The sequence below is a fragment of the Aquila chrysaetos genome, chromosome 2, assembly GCF_900496995.4.
Source record: "Aquila chrysaetos chrysaetos chromosome 2, bAquChr1.4, whole genome shotgun sequence".
NCBI classification, from domain to species: domain Eukaryota; kingdom Metazoa; phylum Chordata; class Aves; order Accipitriformes; family Accipitridae; genus Aquila; species Aquila chrysaetos.
In genome coordinates this window covers 39,154,282-39,179,746 of record NC_044005.1, presented here as the reverse complement: position 1 = coordinate 39,179,746, position 25,465 = coordinate 39,154,282, and the positions used below count along the sequence as shown (strand labels likewise).

The window sequence follows — 25,465 nt, the reverse complement described above, 5'->3', positions numbered from 1 at the left end:
CATATTTAAGGTTGTAGAGTTGAACACTCAGCACAAAGGCCAATCCTGAATTACAAGTGTCAAGGCAAAGCTAGTTCTACCATGCATGTACACTACAAGCATTAATTGGCATGATTGCACACAATTACATGCCAGCATGTGCCCTGATGCAGGAGACTGAGCTCCCTGGAGTTCTTCCCCTGCTTCCCTGCAATCACATGCAGAGTAGAACAGAAACAAGTGGCATGCCAAAAGCATCCAGATCAAGTCCTGAGGGATATCTCACAGTCAGTAGCTTCAACAAATTTGAAGCCTGAAATGGCAGTCGGGAAGAATCAGCCTGTGACTTGGTCCCAAGGGGAGCCAGAGGCATCTTCCTTTTTACGTGCCAGGATCCTTTCATGATCATCCCTCAGGGAGGGCTGCAGGGAAGCAAGACCTCTTTTAGGTGGCAGCATTTTGAGGTCTTTTCTCCTCTTCAAAGCCAGGCTTTCTCAGAACAGGTCGTCTTCTCTCCCAACATCAGCCTCCACGATTATAGTGGGGTCCCCTACACCTCTGTAATTGCCCTGGCAGAAGTTCCTTCCCTTTTTCTCCTGTCCTATTGCCCAGTCCTGCCGTATTTTTCAGGAGATGCTTGTGGAGGGGAAAATGGCTGGCTGAGTTACCACGACACCCTATGCTTTAGGGGTGCTTTGGAAGAACCTGCTCCATCTCAGCCAGAAACTCAAAGCTCTCTGCTGCTGGCACCTCCCCTCCTACTTCACTGATTTTAACGCTGCCCGTAACAGAGTGAAAATGGAAAACAAGAATGAAAACCAGAGCCACTGCACACACAACCGAACACCATGCTAGGGAAGAAGCTGAGCTCCCTTTGCCTTCTCGCAGGCTTGCCATTGAATATGCTGCTGGAAGCTGCAAATGATAGACTATATGCAAAATGAACTTGTCTTCTCCAACTAGCCAAAGCCCCCCAAAAACCTGATGAGAGGCCAAGGTGTTCTTACACTCAAACTGCAGAATGTTCCAGCACTGATCCCATAATCGGCCATTTCTGCTCAGCTGTAACAGTGCTGTGAAGTGCATTTGGCCCCTCATCTCTCATTGCCTGGGTGGGTAGCGAACAGGCAGTGACAGACACGCACCAACAGCCTGCAACTGTTCCTAGCCTGCCTCAAGCAGAGGGAGCAGTAGGTCTCATATTTGGAAAGATCCCAAGGTATCATAAACCCGCTGCTGTTTCCCTTTACAGCATCATTTCTGTCTCTGATTGCATATGCAACCACCAGGGCACAGGCTATAAAGCCCAAGCCTGCAGGTGATACAGAGATCTGTCTGCATTTCTAGATGTTTGTTACCATAGCAATACCATAGTAATTTTTAGTTTGTTTTGTTGCTTTTGTTTTTTTTAAAGCTAGGTTCTTATCCAGTGTAGAGCCAGCTCCCAGTTATGCAAGAAGGAAATTAATACTCGCGGCGTGCTGCGGATGTGGCAGAGCCTGGGAGCAGGGTGCTGAGAGGAGATGCTCAGCTCCTGCCTCACACCCCAATGTGATTGCAGGGCTCTACCCAGTTCATTCACCAGAGCCATTTCTGATGCCTGCACCCAGCTCGGTGTTGCTACCTACCCACGCTGATGAGTACCATGGTACTGCACCTCCCTACCTCCTCGGGGAGCTCTTGTGATTAACTTTTCTCAGAACAATCATCAGATTGTTACGAGCATCCACTTTCAGCTTCTCCCCTAAACAGCTCAGCCAAAATCAACTTACAAGACCAGCACAAATAATGTAAAGCCAACTTTTCCTTCAACGCTAGAGTTTACTTCCAGGGTCTGGTAATGATCTACAGAAGCCTTAATACAACTATCATAAGGGTGTTTTCCAGACCTGCCATATCAACACACATTGGTCAACAGCTTGGTTCTCCGCATGTCATTCACGGGCTACTCCAAAGAATCTGAAAGAGATGAAACAAGTTGATTGCCAGACATTTACCTCCCACCCCCCAAATATAACTAACTGTGGTCATGTTCAGAGTCACAGATACCCAAGAGAGAATCCTTCCAGAAGCAGAAAAAAAAAAGGTATCCTTTTTCCAGAGGCTTTTTTTTTTTTTTTTTTTAAAAAAGCCAAACACTTGGTACATTTGGGTAGTTCAGGAAAGCTGACCCTTTAGCAACCAATGCCCCAACGAGATGGAGCAGAAGAGCTTAGCAGCACACTCTTCATTAGAAACCAGCAGTTAAGTTAAACAATAGAAAACTGTCTCACAGCATCAAATCTTTGTAAGGCACATCCATCATAAAATGGAGCAATTTTTGCACACCCATCCTCTTGATTTGCTAGGACTGCACACTACCCATTTCTGTATGCTGGTTCACAGAAGATAACTGCCTGGTACTGTTCCTGCAAATGAATAATCAGTCCTTAGGTGCAGGCAGTGGAGGTTTGTACTGAGATGCTAAAGGCCTGGAGTTGATATGTATCTGTCAGTCATGAGGAGCAATAGAACGAATAATTTTGTTAAAGGAAAGTAGACAGGTATCTTCCAAAAGTCCACTGATCTTTAGTCATAGATTAGGGAAGAAATCACGTTTCTCTTTGCAGAAAAGTAAGCAATCTTCCTGACCAAAAGCAAAATTGTAGCATGTGATGGACTGCTTCAAAAATGGCTGCTTTGGAGAGAGACAATTGACACAGACCATGCACCGTGGAGAAAGTAATGCAATAGCAATCTATATCTCTGCGTTAACCAGTGTCACACAGTTCAAATCCTACTGTGCCAGGTCTGAGACATGATGATAGGTGTCAAGAGAAAAGAGATACCCATCTCAAGGAGGCTCATTAACTTGGGAACAGTGAAACATCTAACAAAATCTCATGGGTTGAGATATGTCCTGGTTTCAGCTGGGATAGAGTTAATTTTCTTTCTAGTAGCTGGTATAACGTTGTGGTTTAGATTTAGTATGAGAATAATGCTGGTAACACTCATGTTTTCTTCAGTTGTTGCTAAGTAGTGTTTATACCAAGTCAAGGATTTTTCAGCTTCTCATGCCCAGCCAGCAAGAAGGCTGGAGGGGCACAACAAGTTGGGAGGGGACACAGCCAGGGCAGCTGACCCAAACTGGCCAAAGGGATATTCCATACTGTGTGACATCAAGCCCAGTACATAAACTGGGGAGAGTTGGCCTGGGGGATGGATCACTGCTCAGGAACTAACTGGGCATCAGTCGGTGAGTGGTAAGCAATTGATTGCGTTGTGCATCCCTTGTTCTGTACATTCCAATCCTTTTAATATTATTGTCATTTTATTATTATCATTGTTAGTTTCTTCCTTTCTGTTCTATTAAACTGTTCTTATCTCAACCCACGAGTTTTACCTTTTTCCTTCCGGTTTTCTCCCCCGTCCCACTGGGTGGGGGGCAGGGAGCGAGCAGCTGCGTGGTGCTTAGTTGCTGGCTGGGGTTAAACCACGACAAGGTACTACAACTTCACTTAGCCATCACAAGCAAATGCTCATTTATTGCTGTTTTAATCAATGGAGTTGAAAGTGCTTCACTAGTTTTTGCTGGTGGAGCCTCTGCTGCAAGGCTGAGAGATCACCTCCAGCTAAAGAGGGCTCTACCTGCTGCAAGTCACTGCTGCCCTGGTGACTTCATCAGAGTCATCCCGTCTTGGGCAAGCCCACCCTCACACAGGAGGGGACTGTAACCTGGCTTGTCCCCAGCTCTTGGATGCCCCAAGTCCTGCTTAGGGATGCCCCACACAAGAGGAACCTGAGAGGAAGGCAGGCAGATGGGTCCTGGAGCCGCCTGCCACCAGCCCTTTCTGCAGGATAGCTCTAGGACTTTTAAACTAAAGGTGTCCAAGATGGACCTCTTCTTGGTGGGGACAGAAGCGCACCAGCCAAACTGATCAGGTTTGGTCTCTTATTAGGTAGGTATGTCAGTTCCCTTGGTAGATACAGGGAGGCATCCCTCTGACCTCCGATGGTTTTGCTCAGGAGGACAAATGGCTTGGTACCACTCAGAGCAGTAGGAGAAACACCAGATCTGAATTACTACTTTGAGCAAAACAGGAGAATAAGTACAAAGATGGTGAAAATCCTCTGTACTGAAAAAAAGTCTCCAGAAGTTATCACAATTAAAATATCATTACAGCATGCACTCATAGCTGGTCTGCAACATGAACCTCAAGGCTGCCAGTATACACCCACACAAATTACACATACACATCTCCCAGACAACTCAGTTCAGAAACTGTGCACATAGCCACACCTCAGGTTTCTTAAAAAATTATTGTTCCTTTCTTTCCTCATCTGAAAGTGAGGAAAGTCTACAGGGATGTTTAAACAGCTGCTGTTCTCTGCAGTCTAGAGCACAGAGGAAAAAGCACACGGAAACAAAGTTGGTCCTATCTTGCCACATTGCCCCCTCCAAATTAACCTCCTTTATCCATCCTGCCTGGCCCTCTGCAAGCTATCCCCATTCCATGTCACTTAGATGCACTGAGTCAGAGGCCGTGAGACTCTTCTATGTCCAGGTTAATATTCACTCTCTGGGTTATGGAGACAGCATTTAAGCCAGTGGCTCAAACCGCAAGGATATTTCCAGCAAGGCTGCTCCAGCAGCCCTTGGAGCTGAACTGAGGGCCACTAGTCCGAACGGCACCTTTCCACCCAGTCCCTCTGCTCAGTGCTGAACTGGAGCTGGGGGTGCAGCAACCGCCCCAGCAAATGACCATCTTTAACCCAAAAACATCTTAACAGACGAAAGCTCATACAAGTACTTCGTCACCCATCAGATACACCTTTAACAGACTCCTCCTATTATAAAGAGCAATATGCCAGAACCAATTCCCAAATGACTGATAAATTTCGGAGGGAAGCAGCAAGTGGGAAAAGCATATATAAGACACCCTTTCCCATCCTCTGTTTTCCTACACAAATTCACCCCTTCAACCTCTTCCCAGAGCACTGTGGTAATCTGTGTGAAGCAACAAGTTTTAAACCAAGAGGGAAAAGAACTCCCTCAGCTTCTTTTAGTTGATAATGACTTAATGTTACCCTTCACTGCATACTTCCATGCTACCAGGCAAGTGACAGAGTCATCATCCCTGTCATAGCCCCTAGTTAATACTAGGCTAACAACAAGAATTCTCTTTGCAGTCAACCCATCTGAAGCAAAACACTCCCGGAATGGCATCTTCACCTCCACCCAAGTGCTTTAACCTCGTACAAACATCAGAGGCAACAGAGCAAAAATGCTTTTTCTCAGGGGCCACAGCCAGCGTCCGGTGGAGTCCAACACGGCTTTCGATCCTCCCGTTTCCCCTGCACTCCTTCCAAACACACCTCGCGTCCCTCAGTGTCTCCTCATTCCAGTGACTGGAAGACGACCCCTCTGCCCCCAGGCCCCTCGCGACCCGTCCCCTGCCTCTCTCACAGCCCAGACGGGAGGCACTGCCCGGGGACAAGGAAAGACAAGCACCGTTTGCAGACAGCTGGAGGGACATCTCGGTAAGACTAGTTCCTCCTCTGTTTCTTGACCTCCCAAGCACTGTCCCTACTGGGGAAAATCTGGAGGAATGACATAGCTGTTCACGGTAACCTTCAGAGCAAAATACGAGATTAGTGCCTTAACAGAGCAAGAGGAGCAGTAATAAGAGCCTGCAGGCTCTTAAATCGAATATTCTTGCTTCTTTTAGCAAGCTACCACAGCTGTCCATCCCTTCTTCCAGCTGCATGGCCCTAGCAAGATCTTTTGAAGGACACAATCAATGATGTTCACAAGACGGCAGCAATGTCTTGCAGAGCCCTTGAGAAGTGATTAACACCTCCTTTCCATCTCAGCTCAAAGGGAGAACTGCAAAGCAGGAAACAGCTTCATAAAACACCTACTTCCAGGTCTACCTAAGTCTTTCATCTGAAAGACCTTGCAAATCTCAAACCCAAAGTGTTTATTTTAATTAACTGCTTCCATTCACCATAAGGATACAAAAGACTTGGATTCATGTTTTGTTGTTGGGGTTTTTTTAAGGAAAATATTGTCCTATAATTAAAAGCAGATAACAATATTATCTGCCTGGCAACTGCCACTTTAAACTCCTATTTTTATGCTTTTTTTGAGCCAGTAAGGCAATGTTACATTACCCACATCTTAAAGAATAAACTTTTCTAGAGAAGAGTTTAATCAATTAATCTTCAGTATTGTACATGAGATTTTACATGGAGGAATCCAATAAGCTATGGATTGTCAGTAAATTCTTATCTATTTTAACTAAATTCTTATCTATTCTAAAGGTCTGTAACTCTTGTCCTCAGACATGTGACAGCTCTTAAAATCATTCATGTCTGGGCCCCCAAACTGCAAGCTAGACATTTAAAGAACTGCACAGAAACTATTCTGGGTTTTTTTTCTGGACAGAGAAGGCACCACAGCCCCACAGGTCAGCGACTCTTCAAGCATCTTAACAACTGCACAACAGTTTGTTCCTCTTCCAAGAGTGATGGGCACTGCACACTTGAGAACAAGGACAGGCAGAAATGCTTGTTCTACCCTTCTTCATGTTGAGATATTTCTTTAAAATCCAACTTAACGTCCACTTAAACTTGAAAAACCTCATACTCAAATAAATCAATCTTCCACCAGATGGTATTTAGCAAAGGAGGCACTTTCATCCCTAACTCATGACATGAGAGCACAGAAGACAAGGGGATAAAGAAGAGTGCTTAGCACTTTAATCCCAAAAGAAAAGCGCAAGAAGTGTGCAGAGAGCATCTGCAATAAATCACACACTGAAGAGCAGGTCTTAATTAAACACATGGACAAACGCTCATATCCTCTCTAGTAATACCACTGATCACCTAGCTTTTGTGCTTAGAGGACAGAAGCAGCTGCAAATCACAACTTTTATGTACTGTGAGAGCCGGAGTGGGATTCGGCCCAGTACAGTATAGGTGTACCCAACTGCTACAGCACTGATCTTATCAAAACACACTTTGTCCGTTCTTCGTGTAAGCCATCTATGCGGGCTTCCCTTTCTGCCTCTGCCTGCCACACCAGAGTTGCTCCTCAAGGCTCCTGGGGTGAGAGCAAAGTCTTTGCCAAGTTAAAAGAAGGCTCAAAACTCATCTCTGTGAGACAGCCTCCATACATTCCCTTCCTTTTTAGGTAGGGGACAGAAACAGTTCTCCTTAGCAATCTGTTTATACCATGATATCCATCTGGAGAGGAAGAAAGGAGACAAACCAGTTAAAGGAAAATCTCCCCGAGAAGATAGATGGAGATTATTGGCAAAAAAACCCACCAAAACCAACTCTCCAGTGGTCTAATTGCTCTTGCTCGCTTCAGAGGAGAGCCCTGCTGCACCCCACCAGCAAGCATTTCAAATAATGTGTACATGCTTTGGAGCCAGCCAGATGTTCTTGCATTATTCTCTGCGAAAGACACAGACCCTTCAAAACCTGAATGTAAGCAATTAATCCTTGGTGCTGGAAGCTAGGTTTCACACAGAGGAACCCAATAAGCAATTTTAATCTCCGACTCTTGAGATTTGCATAGCCAATGGACTTTCTCTTCTTCGGACACTTTCGAAATGGCATCCCTTGGCCAGCTGAGGGAGGACAGAGGGGAGAGAAGCAGGATGCAAGATCTACTTGTGCCCCAAACTAAGCCATTAATTTTGAAATTATCATAGTAAATTATCTCATCTCCGTGCCATCTACCCCTTCCTTTGCTAGCGGCAGTATGGGAGAGGAGAACACAGATATTTTAGGAGAGGGCTGCTATCAAAAATTTAAACATGCCATGATTTTCCCCCTTTATCACTGCAGATCTAGAAATTTTTGAATATGCAAGTTTTAAGCATCTCCTGATCAGCACATAGCAAGCCTTGCAGAGCTACCTCAACTCAAAAGTCAGTAATTCATTAAATAATTAAAAGCATAATAGTGGCAGCACAACATTATCATATGGAACCTCATCTCTGTCTGCAGACACCAAGGACTGCCACATTTCATAGAAATAGTAAACAACAACAGACACATTTCTGCTGATGTAATTAATCTCTATCCCCTGCCATATTAACGCAAGAAAGATGCCCACGTTTATGATGAATTCTTCTAATTAAGAACCCAGTGCAAACGATATGCGTTTCACCCGAAGGATTTTGTCTAAACCAGGAACCCAGTCCAAGGATAAAATTCAGTTGCGTAGCTAGGTAAGCACAAATCACAGTGACACTTTTCCTTCTGCTAGGCACGAGCCAATGAACCATCCCTGGACAACTCATTACTCTTTGCCTCATTCAAGCCACTCATTACAAGGGCCTTCACCTTGCAGCACTGCAGGGTGTCACACTTGCAAACAGAGCGCGGAGCACTCTCAGTGCTGCATCCCAAAGACACTCCAAGAGGAGAAGCGTCATCCTTGGGGGGCAAAACATGCTGGCACTGTGCATCAGCAGGGTACGTTCACCTCGCTTTTCCTTAATCCACCTCCCCTCCCCGCAAAAGAGCCATAACTACTTGCACGTGCACTGAAGCTCTAGGGAAGGGGATGTCAGTCAAATGCCCGGTGGGAAAGACATTCAAAGAGAAAGTCCATGGGGCCTGAGCAATCAGTGTAAATCAAGACTTTAACCTTTCTGAGCCTCCGTCAGACTCTTGATCTGTAAAAGAAGATGCTTAAGCACTTACCACACTTCTGAAGAGTCAAGTGCACCAGACGCATCAATGCAAAAAATATTTATTACCAAAAGTACCAACTGAAGTGTCTCAATCTTATTGTCTCTGGACTGTTTCCCCTGTAAAAACCATTGGGCAGAACAGATGCCGCTACAAATCTGTTTAACATAGAAATACAGATTCACTTTCAGCCTGAACATCTTTAGTAGATAGATCCTTGGCTTGGTGCAATATCTAAGTCCTAACTAATCTGACACTAGAAACTAAGTCATAACTATAGCAGCCAGTACCCTAGTTTCTGGTGCATAAAACAGCAGTTTCTGTTTATTGACCAGCAGAGAGAAATCTGGCTGCCTAGCAGCTGAATCAGATGGGAGTAGCCCCTTTCCCACGCAGCAAAGAAAATGTTCAAGGAAAATCTTCCTCTATCCGCTGCTCTCTGCAGTAACACCATTAGGCCATGACATACAGCCAGGTCATTTAATACAATAGGAAAAATTCCACTGATGGCATTTCCCTTGCCTGAATGGGAGGTAGGCTGTTAAATTAGCTCTGGAGGAGCAGACAGCCTCTCTAACAGCAGTCCTCTCCTCCCAAATCACACCTCTTCAAAGGAGGGGTTGTGGCCGAGCTCCCTCTACAGCAAAGGGCAGCCACCTCCAGCCCAGTGACATCAAATCCTACTCTATAACCCCAGCATCCTTAATCTTTCCTTCTGGTTTTGGACCTTGAGCAATCAGTCTGGCTCAAAACAGACTAAAACCACAGTGTTATGCATCCTGCATATTATATTGTCAACCTATTTAATGGGACAGAGGGAAGAAAGAGCTATCAGATGGTTTCTGTACCTCCCCAAACAAGCAAGAGGCTCCAAGAGATAGTGTGGGCCATTACTACAGGAGGCAGTCAGCATCTGCGGGGAAGCTGCCTGGATGATACAGTTATTTTAACACCTCCACTTTCTGTGACTGACGCAAACACCACCATATGTGTAAAGAGGAAATAAAAAAAGAAACCACAAAACTTCTTCCTTCCTAATAAACTCAAATAGCTGAAGTGACAAGGTAAGAACGACAATATTAAGAGTCTACATTTCAGCAAACATTCAAATGTTTAAAATACATTTTAATACTTCCACACCCTCCCTACACTAGGAGCACATACTCAAGACAAAAGTCCTTGCACCCCGTGCTTCTTCATATGCCTTTCTCATCCACAGGGAGCACCAAGGAAGCTCCTCCACATTCACATAAGCTAGTTCAGCAAACCAAGGACAATATTGCCGATCACCTTCACACTTTCGGAAATGCACCAAACCAATTTAATCAAAAGCTAAGACAGATTTTTTTAAACTAGCAAGTTTTTGAGAAACGCACAGAGACAAGTTCTTTTAGGTCAACACCTACTAAAGCACAGCGTAAATACCTTTCTCCTTGCCAGACTTGGTGTCTGTCCGGAGGACAGATAGCTGAGCTGCCCTCTAAATGACATCGAAGACATTCCGATGCGGTTGTTTTTCACACGTGCTTTGGTAATGCTGGAGGTACTGAACTGGCAGGAGAATTGCAAATAGTTTTTCTGGAAGCACAACCTACAGGGAGCCCGAGTGGCCCTACCAAACAGGTGGGGATTTTCCACTCACCCTTCTCAGGAGCAAAGGTATTGCCTTTAGATCATCAGGGTTTTCAGTCTATTGTGGCCATTTTTTCCCCTCAAGTAACTCCAAAGAACCCATTTCTGCTTACAGCGCAGAGCCACTCTGTAGAACCAATTCTGTCCCAATCCCATAGAGCCGTATGGAGACGTTCAAGAAGCAATAGCAAGTCTATGTCAAACAGGACAGACCTCCCTAGGGACTTAGAGTTGCTTGCGGCTGTTAGGAGCTTTCTTGAGGTGGCATATTGCTGCTGCCCCAGAAACATTGCTCCTCACCTCTCTGATCAGGAGAGATGGTCTCCAGCGTGGCTTGCAGAGTGGGTTATCCAGCTCAGGTACAGGCTATACCCCAGGGCCCTCATGCCTTAGACTGCTAAGTTTCCCCTGCCTGCATTACAGAATTACTAGCAACAAATATTACCCAACACCACTCGCCAAAACAACAGGAGTAAAGGCCTAGTCACCCGTTTGTAACTTTTCATCGTCTAGCTGATGTTGTCCAGACTGCTAGAGTCTGAACTAGTTAAGTACCCCTTCTCGACACAAAACTGGGGTGAGCAGTAGCAGCAGCAGATGGCCTACATTCAGACTCCTATTTGGGTGGAAATGAGTACAACCAGCTGAATTCTCCCTTGTAAAATTCTGCTCCTACAAAAGCAAATACTAATGTTTGCTCTTGCGTTTGACCATTAATAACTTGTGGCAAAAAGGCCATATGCCCAGTCAGATGGTATTGCCCATTACAACTTGTGCCACGTGCCACCGGACAGGCATATAAGCATTTCAGAATGCAGGCACTCACATTGCTGTTATCTATCTGCTTAAAGAACACAAGACAAAAAACGAGTACATACTACAAATGCCAGGAGTGTATTCCGAGATGAAAACACTCTTTTTTCTGCAGAGAGAATGACTAAAGTGCCTACAGTGTATTTTTTCCCCCAGAAGAGCAAATCGCACAGGTTACTGGTCTGAGCACAGAACTAGAATCCAGACGCTGGTTACGGATGTCACTCGGCATGGAAAACAACATAACATGAGGAACTTCACTTTACCCTGATTAAGCTGAGAATTTAACTCTCCGAAGGCAGCGTTAAGACTGAAGAAGAGCAGCCCCAAGGAGCCCCACTGCCACACGGGTCACCACCACAGCCTGCTAAGGAGCGTTTAAACACCATTCAGTATCAGGGCTGAGGTGGGAGAGGCTGAAGTCCAGCTCCCACAGCTCAGCAAACACCCTCAGATTTATTCCTGTTCAGCCTGGAGGGGCAGCTTATCACCACGAGAAGTCATGCTGTTAAGCAGCAACAGGTTTAATGATTAACATTTGCACGTACAGGAATCATTTAGAAGCTTTTTCTAACCTGTCTCCCCACTCCCGCTCCCAGCAGCTTATCTTCAAATGCTGCTTCTTCCCCCAAATGAACACACAGAAACAAATGCACACCAAAACTTGAGCTGGCACTTGGGATAACTGGGGGAGGAGAATTTACCACCACCACCACCCCCCCCAGCCAGGAGCCAAATTTATTCCCCCACAAGATGTCCCAGCCCCCTCAGGTGACACTAAGTGCCAAAGTGGTTGTAGGTGGCCAACCCATCACCGACCACAGAAGTTACGAGGGGTGGGGAGGTGGTCCAAATACGTTACCAAGGTGAAGTGTGAAACCCTAACAAGAATGAGGTACGGCCAGTAACAACAGCAGCTACCACAGGACAAACTGAGTTTTAATCATCTCTGGGTAGTAGCTGGAAACCAGTACCAAGTTCTTTGAATTCATGTTGGTATACTGTTAATATCCAGGCTGCCTTGGCTTCACTGGTACTTTAATCAGCGTTAATAACCAGAGGTTAGCAGATCTGCACAACAAACATATCTTTTTTTCTTTTGTTTTTCCCCTTCCTATCAGCAGAGATTGAGGCTTAATCTCGGCTCTACATCAGGGAAACTGGGAAAAGAATGCTTTCTAGCCCCAGCCCTTTATTTTACTCATCTGCGGGGATTATAAATCCCAGGGACAGAGGCTGTCTTTTCTGTCCAGATTTCACCACGCGCAGAAGACCCCCAGTCTGGATAGCCAAACACCCCTACAAGGAGGGATCTGCAGACAATCAGGAGCAACGCAATGTGAGGTCTGGGCCAGGAGCAAGACATACGGGAGACCTCAGGCTGCGTAACTTTGATGTGCAAATTGCTCAGAAAAGGATGGCAAGATGACTGGGTAACTCCAGGCAGGCTTGTGGCAGCCCCTAACAGTTTATTATTCAACAAGTCTCCCTGCCTTGCCCTCCTGTCCCAGAAGACCCCCAAAACAAGTCCCTCACGTACAGAAAGAGTCTGCTGCGGAGATACACTTCCAGCTGTGAGCCAGGCTATGCGCTCCCCTGGCACCGAGTTACAGCCAGAGCAGGGGAAAGGCTGGCAGCTGCTGGAGCCGGCCGAGTTTTCATGAAGAACAGCTTCTCTCCACGTCTCTCCTTTTGCACCTGAACCCTCAGCACACTGCCAACACTCACCCAGCTCTCGCCAAGCAGACCCAGGTAATGGTTGGAGTCACCCTGATCGCGACCCAGTGCGGATCCAACCCCGGCGTTGCAGGAGTGCTGAGCCCACCCCAGGCTAAGCAGCATCTGACTCTCAAAGGGCCCCCACCTGACAGGCAATGACCAAAATGCACCTAAATTTACCCCTATCATATATGGGACAATGATGGGGACATTTACCTGGGGAAGAAAAATATTGAACCGATAACTTAAAGCAAACTCTGATCTCAATAGAAATATTTTCCATTCAAATTCAACTCACCTACTCAAGACTGGAAAGATATGAATTGCCTTTAATGATTCAAAATAACCTTCTGGCAACATGCTTCATGGCTGTCCTTGCCACTGACAATGGTGAGAACCACAACTAAAGCTTCAAACAGGGCCAGCAAGTTAAATATAGCAGTGGGAGGTGTATTTCTAGTGGAATTATAAAAGCATTAACAGAAAGCTAGAAAACAAGGAAAGTAATGATGTAATGGGGATCCTCAAAATTTACTTAGTCTTAATGAACCTGTCACAAGACTCAGTTTAGCAAATTCCTGGACATTTAATAAATGCGATGGGCGGCACTATTTCCTAATTTCTCAGATTCACTGCTATATAAAGTAGGGAGTTCAAACAGTCACCCTGCATTTCTGCTCTCTAACACTTCTAAGGACTCTTCCATGCTGAACAGCACCATTCACCTACTCCCTGCCCCCCCCCCCCCAAAAAAAAAAAAGGCAAGATACTTCATTTAAAGTTTAGATGTTACCATTTTGGATTCTGCGGAAGCCCAACTGAAGGAACGGAGTGCATCTGCGTACTGGGTTTTCTGAACATGCAACCCACTGGCAGCAGCAAGTTCCTTTTGCACACTCATGAGCTGGGGAACTAGAGTAACACTTTACAAGGCTCCTAAGGTACAGGAGGCACAGAAGAATAAGAAGAAGATCCCTTCATGCACCCAGTTCCCCTCCTGCTGGGGCTGGTCCTGCCCAACTGACTGCCAGGAGTCCCTCCTCCTGCGCACCAGGCGATGTGGGGACACGGACTAACGCCAGTGTGCCGGGGAGCTGCCACAGCTCAGGAGGTCACGGAGCATCCCGTGCAGACCCTGCAAGAACACCGGCACCATAGGTTAGGGAGAATTTTCTCACCCCTTCTTCCACCCTTGTAGTGGTGCTAATACCTGTTTATCCATTCCTGGCCTTTCTTTATGATGTCTTTTAGGAGATATTGGGGAAAAGCAGAAGAAAGATACAGAGCAGTCCAATCCCCTTTAAGCTCAATGCAACAATTATAATCCTCTAACTAAAAAGAAAGAGGAGGAAAAATGAGATGGTCTGTGACAGGTTGGGAGGACTAAATCCCCGTTAACTAGGGCACCAAGATTTAAAGGGCTCAGCTTTGCACATATCATACGCCTCTAACAAGGTCCCCGCAGTACACCGTCCCTGCCAATTCCTCAGTGAGTAAGTGCAAGCGAGAGTTGGTGAGACCCACTGCCCCAAGGATGCCGGCGGTGGGCAAGAGGATTCCACTGCCGTGGCATTGCCATGCCGAGACTAATGCAGCCAAAACCAAGGGGGTGGCAGGAGCACTCACATAGCCCGCTTGATTCACAGGTACAAGGGGCAGCAAAGGTCAGAGTGGTACCAGCCACGCAGGGCAGAGATGGACAATTAACAGCTGAACAGCAGCAGAAAGAAGAATGTAGCAAATAACCTATTTTTCACATTAGCCCTACCAAACACAATCATTTGTTATCACTCCACCATGTTTCCCTTCAACTCCAGCACATCTTTCCTGAAGGTGAGGCTTTGGGCCCAAGAAAATTAATGAGTAAATAATTTACAATTAAGGATTATTTTTAATAACGCTGGAAGCTCAGTGATGCAAGCAGATCAGCAGATTTTTCCTACTACCCAATGTGACTCAATCTGTATCCTGCGCTGTAAGGACAGTGTTCACTTTCACTGTAAACCACCTCCTCGCGGCTCACCTAACACATAGCATGAGCTTTGTGTCTGTTCAAGAACCTGACCCGAGCCCGCAGTCCATCTGCTGACTTAAAACCCTTTCACACTCAGCCAAAGGGAGCTTTTGATGGGTGCTTGGGCAGCCTCTCCGAGGCTAGACCTCACTTGACCGCATCTCATCATCGCCTGACCTGACGGATCCACAGCTAGTCCTGAAAGAACGCTGATTTCCCAGCTCTTCCCAAAATTTCTTCAGGAGTGCCCAGGCAGTGTGGTCCAGTTTTCCCAGCACAGACTGGAAGCGCCCCACAGAGCTGCTCAGTTAGCAGGCACGGCACAGCAACGTGGCATTCCAGGGCACGGCACAACCAGACTTAGACCACCCGACCGCAGAGAGGATGCAAACAGACGCCAAGTTTGCTCAGATTTGCTCCGACAGATTTTTTTGAAAGGGTTACCTTATTGCTGAGCATCCATCCTTCTGCTGCCAACCCAAGCTCAGTATAAACACCACATTGCACTCCGAGCAATGGGAGAAACATGACCGCGCTCACCCCAGCCTGCATCTGGTACTGCCACGAGAGCCGGCTCTGCTGTTCCCGAACACAAACCCAAGAGCCTTAACATTACAGAAGCAAGTGTAGCACCAGCAGGGATGTGGCAACTCAGCGTCCCTATGCCAGGGATAGTGTTATGCCCTACCTGTTTATCACAGCCCCTATCAAGTCACCCAGCGATCACTTTGAGAGGCTGTGCCCTATCTTTAGGCATAAAACAGGTACTTCAGCCAAACTGAGACATCTCAGAAGGTTAGGAAACACATACAGCCTACTCCACCAACAGCCTGGTGTAGCTAGTAATTCCTACCACATAACTAGGTCTGAAAAATCTCCCAGAAAGGTATGAAGAAAAAAAAAAAACAAACCAAAAATCACATGCACATTGTAACACTTGGGAAATACAGCATCAGGAGTCTGCAGTGAGCGCTTGCAACATTCACATTTCCTAACTCAGTACTTTACTATTAATTTTTACAATTGAAAATTACTTGGGGAAACATAGGAAGCACAGAATTTTTTACACTTCATTGTGGGGATGTGATGGCTTCCATTTGTACTGCTACTGTATCCCTGTTCCCACGCTCAGAGACTAAGTCACCAGTTACCCAAGGAGCTGCACTGCTTTTTGCAGCTCTTGCATGCTCTTCCTCATTTATTAGGCTTTTTATTGCTTACTTGATACCAAAAGGCGCAAAGGTACAGCATGGCATTACCGAGCATGAGACTTTCTGGCACCAAATACTTTGTTCAGGGCACTCAGCATGCGAGCAGATGGAAAGCATCAGTGTTTTCCAATTTTGTCCTGCAGGAAGACTTTTTCAGAGAACCTCTGAAGACACCTTCATTGGGTAGGAGCACTTTTCCAGCCAAGCCCTGGCTGTTTCAGGATTCAGTTTATCCAAAATAAAAACGCAAGAAAAACATTCCTTTTTTTTCCTCCCAGGCCCACAAAATGGCTGATGCATGTTTCAGCACAGTTGCTTTCTCTCTCCCTGCTACTTTAAACAAAGCCTCCTCACAAGGACCACGTTTCAGCTTACAAGATGAAAAATTCGGCAAGTGGGAGAATGAAAACAAGAGGTTAAAGGAGATCATTTTCTGCAGCTTTGACCGAATGTCATCAGTGCCCATGCTATAACGGAGTCAGAAGTTCGAGCACTACCCCAGCCTGACCACGGCAGCCTTGAAGCCTGAACTGCAAAGTCAACCCTACCGCTCCATCGTGGTAGGACGACCACCCAAGCATCACCCGACTGGCCAAAACAGCTTCCCTGCCCGGGGGCAGCCCCACACGGCAGCTTCATTCGTGTTCCAGGGTAGCACGGGGCTTCGACACCAACAGTGCTGCGGGACCTGCATTGCCACCGCAGGAGGAGCTGAGGCAGGTCTCTGCAAGGACAATCCCCCTGAAGTAGCCAAAAGCAAGCAGCTCCAAAGGGAGCACGCAGCTGCCTATCAGAAACCCAGGCTCTACCAATACTGAGAAATTACCCACATGCTTAAAGCATATCACAACATGAGTAATTTCTCTGGAAAGATGGGGCCCAAGAGACTGCTTTTTTTTTTTTTAAACTTTTTTTTTTTTTTTTTTTTTTTTTTTTTTTTTTTTGAAACATACTCCTATATATCTCACTGTCTCCACAGCCACAAGCACAATTGGGACCTGGAAATCTGATGAGGACAGTCCACCTCCTGTCCTTTATCACTTTCATAGTTGCGAGAATATGTGCTTACAAAAATACAGCGAAAGACAGTGGCAGGTAGGACGCAGCCTTTCCTCGTAAATCCTGTTGTTCAATGCATGGAGCAGCCTGTGCTGTGCCTTTAACATCTTCCTCTTGCAGCAGATCGTCCCTGACCTACTGCATTTCTGCTCATCTCATTCTTGGTTCAAAGGTATACAAAGGGGGAACTCAACCAAACGTTTTGCTAAAGTTATCTCATCTCCAGCCCTTTACAAAACTTGCAAGCTAAGCCTCCCAAAAGCCCGGTGAAGCAGATAAAATCTCCGTTTTAGGCTTTGGGGAAACTGAGGCACAGTAGCCTGTAAGGAGGATGAGTTTGCAGCTCAACCAGTAACCCAGCTCAACTCTCAGTCCGTGGGTCTCACTTTAGTTATGTCTTTACCTTAATGCGATAGTACGGGACGTGTTGTGAATCATGGCCTCTGTGCTAGGCGTTGTACGGGCAGAACAGCAGTGACAACTGACACGACGAGCCCCAAAGAGCCTACAACCCTACTACAGGAGCTGGCACGTAGGGCTGGAGGAGCACAAGGGAGCAGCGTACGCCACCGAAACAGGGAAGAGAGAACGAGATCCTGGGACTGTCACTGAGATGCCGTGGGACAGGAACAACTAGCTGGCATCCTAGTTGGCATCCCCATCTCCCTTCCTTGGGGAGAGCCAAGGAAGAGCAAGAGATCCCACCCAGCCGTGCTCTGCCCCGGGGCTATCCCTGCAGAAGGGAGACGGTGCACGGCACAGGTGAGCCAGGGTCGCCTGCTGACCCACGAGCTTCATCCCCAGCATGTTCGTCTCCGTTTATTTCATCGCCTTTGTGCTACGCTGCACGTTTTTTATACAGGAATAATTAAGTCATTTTTCAGCGCTCCAACACGAGCAGTCCCAGTTTGGTGCCACTGAAACAAAAACAGATCTTCTCCCCTTGCTTTTCAAGTGACTCCTGACCTACCTGCCCCGGGGTTGAAGCGCCTGGGCCAAGTTTCACCACGCAAACAGCGACCTGAGATGCCTCTCAGGATTCTGTTTCCAGCCAACACTGCTAAATTTTTAGCTTTTAAATCTTAGGGCAGTTTTGTATATGCAAAAACAAATCTAACTGGGGAAGCAGCTGCATGCTGAAAGAACGCTTCAGCTCGCTACAACTTGCAGCTGCTTCACCCACTTCTTTAATGGAAAGGCTCTGGTAAAAAAAAATCATCTTCAGGAACACTGCACTTTCACCCCCCACACCTCTACACACCGTCCCAGGCTGCCCAGACCGCCACGCTCCCCAAGCCCCAGCTACCTCATCACTTTGATTAACAATTAAGGCCGGTGCTGCCAACCGGATTTTATTATTATTGTGAACCATTTATTTTATTTTATTTTTTTAATGCACCATATGGGCCACTGGGACAATTAAATAAAAAAATCGTTTTCTGCCATTCAGGCAAGCAGCATTCATTCCCACATTTTTAAAACATAAACACCATAAATAAAATATTAAGCTGTCAAACTGTCACTGAATCTTCCTCCTGCAGTAATACCCCTGGAGAAATAGTTATCAAGTCATCCTTTCCCAAGGAGCTGGCACAGGCCTCTCATCTGCCATAAGAGAGATCCAAAAAAATCAGCGTTGCGGGGGTCTGGCCACAGCAGGAACAGCTGCCGCAAAACCCCAAGCGTTAAGGGCTGCTCCCCACCCCCCGCAAAATAAACTGGGAAGAGCAGAGCCCATATAGGTGCAGGGAAGAGCCAGGCGGGTGATGGATTTTGGCAGCGGAATGGGCCACGCTGAACAGCACAGACAAACCCAGCACTTGGAAGGGGCACCTTCCCCCCACAAAAGCACGGGCACTACGACCTGCAGCTTCTTTTCCATCTCGTTTCCAGCACCCCAGATATTCGCAGAGCCACAGGGAGCAGAGCTGCTCTGCAGGCTGGCAGGATGGAGAGCCCAAGTCTCCCTCACTTTTCCTTTCATTTGAAGGGAAGAAGATGTTTTAAGAAAACAAGAGCATTTCATAAGCTGTTGAATGCGGGGACTTCACCGGCTTGCTCACCGTGCCTCCCCGGACTCGAGTTGCTGCTGCCTGCAGCCGAGGCGGTCTGGCTTACACAGCAGCCTTGGGGAGTCCATACAGCCTCCTGTGCTGCGTTCATGCCTGTGCAAACTGACACACAGCCGGCCAGTGTAAGAGCAGAAAGAAACCTATATAGCCACATTCCCGATCTTTGCCCCAAAAGGCTGGAGACTCAAGAGTGAGCAATCTGGTAAGAGGTCAAACGGTAAGGAGGCTGCTGAAATGAGCTGTGGCATCTCATTAAATATTAGGCCTTCTTTCTCCACGGCACGGCAGGATGTGAAATCAAACCCGTACTTCACAAGCCTGACAATATGCCAATGCAAGGAATTAGTGCTCTTCCCCCTCTTGTTTAATTTTTTTTTCAGTTTAGGATCCACCTCAGTTCCCAGAGTTACATCCCCGAGGCTGCAAGACCTGCCTTTGGGCAGGCACACACGCAGGAGCCCCGTGGGATACAACTCCCTGAAAAACGGTATTGTTCCATGAAAGCTGCAGCTTATCCCTGTTGTGAGGGAAAGAGCATCCCCCGAAAGCTGCACACAGAGGGAATGCGACGAAGGGATGGGAATAAAACGATTCGTGGACGAACGGTGAACATCAGCCGGCACCTCCTCCGCAGGATTCAGATACCCACAGCCAAAGGCAACAGAAAGCAAATGCAGCAGAGCGCGCTGTTTGGCCAACTTCGTTAAGTCTACCAGGGTCTGAAGAGCACCTTATCAACGTGGTCTTACACGGTGACAAATACAAGCGTGGCTAAACTCAGCAATTCAGCTACTCAGAGAAGCAGGTAAACCCCAGCCACTGCCTGTTTTCTGGCTAAATGAGAGGGGGCAACCAAACGATTGACACCTTTCCTCACCAACTTGCTCGATGCCTACAGACACCTCCCGTTCTCAGCAGCGTGTCCCAGAGAAGTCTCCCGCTCGCTGTCGTACCACAGGCAGGCGACGCTCAGGTCAGCGCTGTTTGCAGAGCGTTTAGAAACCCTTTGCTACAAGGGAAAAGGACGCCTTGATCTCACCTCCCTGGTGCTCATTTAACATGGCTGAGCACAGAGGCAGGGAGCACCAGGAGAGCTGAGCCCAGGCAGCCTGAGCCAGTATTACAGTACGGGGTCTCTCACCTGCCAAACAGGCTCTAGTGGGGTCACAGAGGAGCTACACAGGTCACAAAAGTTGGCAGGACAAAGATAAGAGACACATACCTGCTCCAAAGCGCACTCGGGCACTAGCCTAACATGATTCGGAGCATTTAACTAACGATACTCTTCTGTCTCCATCTTCCAGGTGCGTTGCTGCTTTCCTACCACCCCAGAGAGGTCAGCAAGCTGGAGAAGCCCGCGGGCAGCCTCACATCCAGGTTTTGACTGGGAAATGGGAACAAATACTCAGCTCACAGTCAGCCAACAGCAAAATTCCTCCTTCTAAGCTACCTACCAGCCACCCCTCTGACTAACTAGCCTTGCCCACGCGACAGCGATGGCTTTGCTCTCTTCACTGGGACACGGGTATGCTGGGCGAGCTTCCCACCTTACAATCTTTAGAGGCGGGAGAAGAGAGTCCTGGGCTGTGCCCATCAGCGCCCCGCTAAAGCAGACAAGCAGCACGTGGTGAATGATTAACCGCCCATACCTAGTGTGGAAACGATGCCAAAGTCCTTCCAAAAGACACATAGCACAGCTTCTGCCTCCGGGAAATTTCCAAGGAGCAGGAGGCAACCTCCTGCCTGGGAGGGACAGAAAAGAGCCCTGGGAAGAAGTACATCCTCCAGAAACACCCAACACAAACCAACTGCAAGAGGTGCCAGGGCTCCTCCTAACTGATACAAAACTGCTGTGCTCCACAGAAAAAAACGCATTCCGAGGACTGTGGTACTCACCGCGTTTCCACCCTCCGCGGCGGGTGGAAGGGGAAGCATGCAGGGGCTCGGCATGCCGCCGAGTCAGCCCTGACCTTTACCAATTTCTGCATTTTTATTTCAAGCATCTGTAGGACCTGTTTGGGGAGAGGCTATTGCAGAGACCCCACATGTCAAGATTTCTGGATATAAAGCAGGGATCTGGAGGATCACTATAAATGAACGAGCTATTTCTGGGACATTGATCTCTGAAAGCCCCCTGCCCCAACTTTAATATCCAAAGATTTCCCTTGCTGACTCCAGGAATCAGACATTCAGGTTTTCAGTTTAAAGTTGTGCTAATAAACATGAGGTCAACAAATAACAAACCAGTTTCAAGCTGAGACTTGCAATTGACTATAGTTTTTTCCGAGATGATTTTTTTCCTTCGCGTTGAGAGAGAATAAAGAAAAAAACCACAAGCCCAGAAAGCACTCCAATTTTTAAAACCCTTGCAATTCACCTTCATTTGCCTGGGATTTGAAATGTCACAGCATAGACGCAAGAGCAGAACTCTTGGACTCGCTCACACGAAAGACAAGATTTTTTTCTTTTTCCCAGACAGAAAAGCAGCCAATTTTAGAACATTGAAAAAATATTTTCCAGAGACCCGTAAGTCACATGAGTCACCCTTATTTGCAGATGAGCCCAAACCTGAACTGCAACACCATCACTCGTGCAGAGCAGAGGAAACCAAAAGCTGGATCAAAATGGGTAGCTTGTCTCAGTGGCTCTGCAGAAGGCCAAGGGAGATGAGAAGCAGGCGGAGCGTAGGCACGCCTCCTCTTACACAAGACTGCCATTATATATCAAGTCAAGTAATCTAATTTTGTGGGGAATGAACTCAGGGTTGAGGGCTCTGCGTGGCAAAAGGACAGCCGCTTCTCTAGATTCATCATTTCTCCAGTGGGGCGGCTGAAATGGCACATTTTCCGCGCTGGCTGGGAGAGGGCGGTGGGCAGTGCCGCAGCCCGCCCGCCGCGCACCCAGGAGCCAGAGAAGGTTGCGTGCCGAGGGCCGCTCGCGCAGCTACAGCCCCCGCGTAACCAGCCCCGCGGGCCCACACGCTCAGCTCGGCCCACGAGACCAACCGCTCGGACCCCGGCTAGATGCCCCCCCGCTGCGGGGTGGGGGGTGCCGTCCCCAGACCCCCGCCGACCTTCCCACCCTGCGCCCACCTGCGGTTGCTTCCCTGCTTCTGCCCCAGCAGCGCGGGCAGGGGCTGCGACCGGGACGGCTCGTTATTCGCCTCCCATCGCAGCAAAGCCCGTTAGGGTCTCCGAGAGCCGTGCCACCGCGTAGTTACAGCGGCACACGTATTGCATTTTACCAGCTCGCCTCCGACGGCAACCCACCAAACCCTCGGGAAACCGCTCCGCATGCACGAGGGGAAGCCCAAACACCACAAACCCCTCTTGTTTCCCTTCTCTATGCAAACAGATCGTGGCAGGTCAGGATGTGGTATTTCCACCATGCCCCGCTGTCAGGTGCATCAGGAGAGGGTCCTCCTTCGTCCCAGCCGCTGCCTGCCAGGGGGACCGGGACTTACCCGGCGGGGGGGGCTGGCACATCTTGGGATCCCAGTTACGGAGGGACAGGAGAGACAAAGGATGATTATTTTTTCCCCGCTAAGGGATTACAGGCATGGAGCAGAACTCGGATGCTTTACGTCGTTCTGCGAGCAGGACCAGATTTGGAGCGGCTGTGGCACAGCACTGTAGCTCGTAACGAGAGGCTTTGTGGTTAGCCATGAGTGCATACCGCCTCCCCCCAAACGGTAGCAATATAACAACGTGCAGCACTGCCACAGCATCCTCCTCCCGAGGATTTTAAGGTGCTTGGCAGACAGATACGGGTTCATGTAACCTCACAAGCCCTCCGAGAGGGAGTAAAGTAAATGCAATAAAAAAATGGAAGGGATAAGCAGGGGAACGGAGAAATAAAACTGCCAGAGCAGCATGTTCAAGCACGCGCAAGAAATCAGGGGCTCAGGGGCAGCTTCCCCCACCGCTAAGGTGGAATCCAACAGGCAGCAGCGCTCCGAATCCTCGGTTTGTTCAACTCGGCCCTGGCCAGCCTGAGAGCGCTTCCCAGCACGCCCAAAGGGCTACAGCAACAACAGCACTCGCACGGGAGGCACCGTATTCATTTCCACTGTCCTCCTCCATAGAGGGTCTCACAGCAGAGCAACCTGAACTGCTGGCAGCCCCCGGCCCTAAGGAGCAGCAAATAACATCCTCGCTCTGCCCGAGAGCCTCGGTTTTGACTTTTGAGTTTCGGCAGCTGCAAGCGATGGCCCGGGGTCTCAGCTGAAGGGTTTCCACCCTGCTGCCTGAGGGCTGGGGCTGCTCTGACTGCATTTTCCAAACATTCACGCAGCTTCCCAAACACCCGCACCTGCCACCCCCACTTTACAGGTGGAGAAAAGAGAGGCACAGGCCAAAAATCCCAGTGCCAGTCAAGGAGGGAAGCGGAGAGCCCCAGCACCCGGCCCCTGCTCCAACTCCGACCAGGCTGCTGCTTTTATTCACTTCCATGTGTGCGTAACCAGCTGATAAATGGATTTGCAGCCAAAGAGTGACACACAGTGCAGTTCCTGGACTGCTTCAGCAATCGCTCCCGGGAATGGTACTGATGGGCCACTTTTGCTCCAGGGGCTTGTTTATTTTTTATGAAGCTATTGCAGAGAGTTGGGAGAACTTTATTGATGCTATTACACAGGCTGAAGGAGAACAAACCTCCTCCACGGACAGAGCACATCCTTAAGTCAGGAGCTCGATTTTGTCACCCTACTGAGCCCACAGATACCCAGGTTGGGCAGAGGTTGGGGGCTTTCAAAGCCAATTTGCAGTAGCACATCAGGGCACCACTACCACCCCTGGGTTTAGGAAGGAGCCCCGAAGGCTCCCCCCGTCTCGCACCCTGCCCAAACCCTAGCCTGAGCCCGACTCGCAGACTGCTGTCTCTGGCTTAAAACAGACAAAACTCCTGAGCTGCGCCCAGGTCCCCCATTTGGCAGCAGAGCGGAGGGAGCCGAGGCAGAGGCTGGTACCAGCCGCACAGCGAGTCCCCCCCAGCGAGTGCCGCTCGCATCCCCCGGCCCGACGCCCGGAGCCCAGCTGGCCGGAGGAAGGGCTTGTGAGAGGTCATGGCTCTTATCTGGTCCCGATGGGAAAAACCTGTGATCGTGTATATATATATATATATATATATGCGCGTGTAGATATATGTGCGTACGCGCCTCTCGACCGCGAGCCCCAAACCTCCCAGCTGTTTCACCCCCCCTTTTCCTCGGCCAAGGGCAGCCGCTCTCAGCCGGAGAGGCAGAGCCCGGGCGAGCCGGCGGGGACACAACTCGCAAATACTTTACCCACGGCGTTACTCGATTCCCCCGAGGTTTGCCCACCCTGCTCCCGGAGTGTCACGGCTGCCATGGTGACGAGCACGAACGCTAAAATAAATACAAAGCAACCCGAAGGCAAAGCGAAGCCCTCCTCGCTCCCCTTCGCCCCCCCCCCGGCCCGAGGCGGCGGCTCCCCCCGGCCGGCATCCCTCCCCGCCGCGGCAGGGCGGGATGCTCGGCTCACTCACGACGAGGGGGATGGTCCTCTCTTCCCGGCGGAGCTCCAGCCTGCCGGCCGCCCTCTGCCCGCTCCGGGCGCTGCCGCTGCTGCTACCGCCGCCGCTGCCGGCGGACCTGCCGGCGGCCGCCGAGCGGGGCTTGTTGTCCTGCCATAAGTAGTAGAAAGTGCCCAGGATCCAGGCGACGGTCAGGATGGCGATGGCATTGGCCCTGATCCTCCTCATGCCGAGCGCCCCGGGGGAGCCTGGGAGCGCTGCCTCGACGGGCAGGGGCGGCTGCGGGAGGAAGGAGGCGAGAAGCGGCGGCGGCGCGGCGGCTCCCCCCGCACCGCTCCGGCTCCGGCCCCGGCCCCGCGCCGCCCAGCCGCCGCCGGGTCCTAACGCCTCGCCCCCCCCCCGCCCCGCTCCGCCGCAGGGGGCGGAGGGCTCCGCGCCTCCTCCTCCTCCTCCTCCTCCTCCTGCACCCGGCGTGGCCGGCGGGGGGAGCAGCCGGGCGGCTGCCTGCGTGGGTGCCGCTGAGGATGCGCCCGGCGCTCCCGCTGAAGCGGGGAGGGGGTGGCAGCCCCGGGAAAGAGGGTGCTCGCACGTGGCGGCGGGCCCCCCCCCCGTGGCGGCCGGTGGGTGACGCGGGCTCGGCCCCGCGAAGCAGCGGCTGGGACGCGGGTGAGGCGGCGGCCCGCCCTCCCGCACCGCTAGCCCAGGTCGCCGCCCTCGGTGGCCCCAGCGCCACGCGGTTCTCTCTGCCGTGAGGCAGGTGGCCAGCGAGTGCCCCGCGGCAGCCC

General features: G+C 49.4%; 1 protein-coding gene across 2 annotated transcripts in view; it reads right to left on the bottom strand.

Moving 5' to 3' along the window:
* Positions 1–25,087, bottom strand: part of GALNT16 (polypeptide N-acetylgalactosaminyltransferase 16) — an 80,348-nt gene extending 55,261 nt beyond the window's left edge. The window contains exons 1-2 of one of the 2 annotated variants that reach the window (XM_030043125.2): positions 24,799–25,086; positions 24,693–24,768 (exon numbers count right to left, since the gene is read on the bottom strand). In XM_030043125.2, the coding sequence (XP_029898985.1) occupies positions 24,693–24,768; positions 24,799–24,908 (186 nt within the window). In that variant the 5' untranslated portion in view covers positions 24,909–25,086. Of the gene's footprint in view, positions 1–24,692 lie in introns of both variants that reach the window. The other variant, XM_030043116.2, reaches the window with a different exon arrangement.
* Positions 25,088–25,465: the final 378 nt, after the last annotated feature.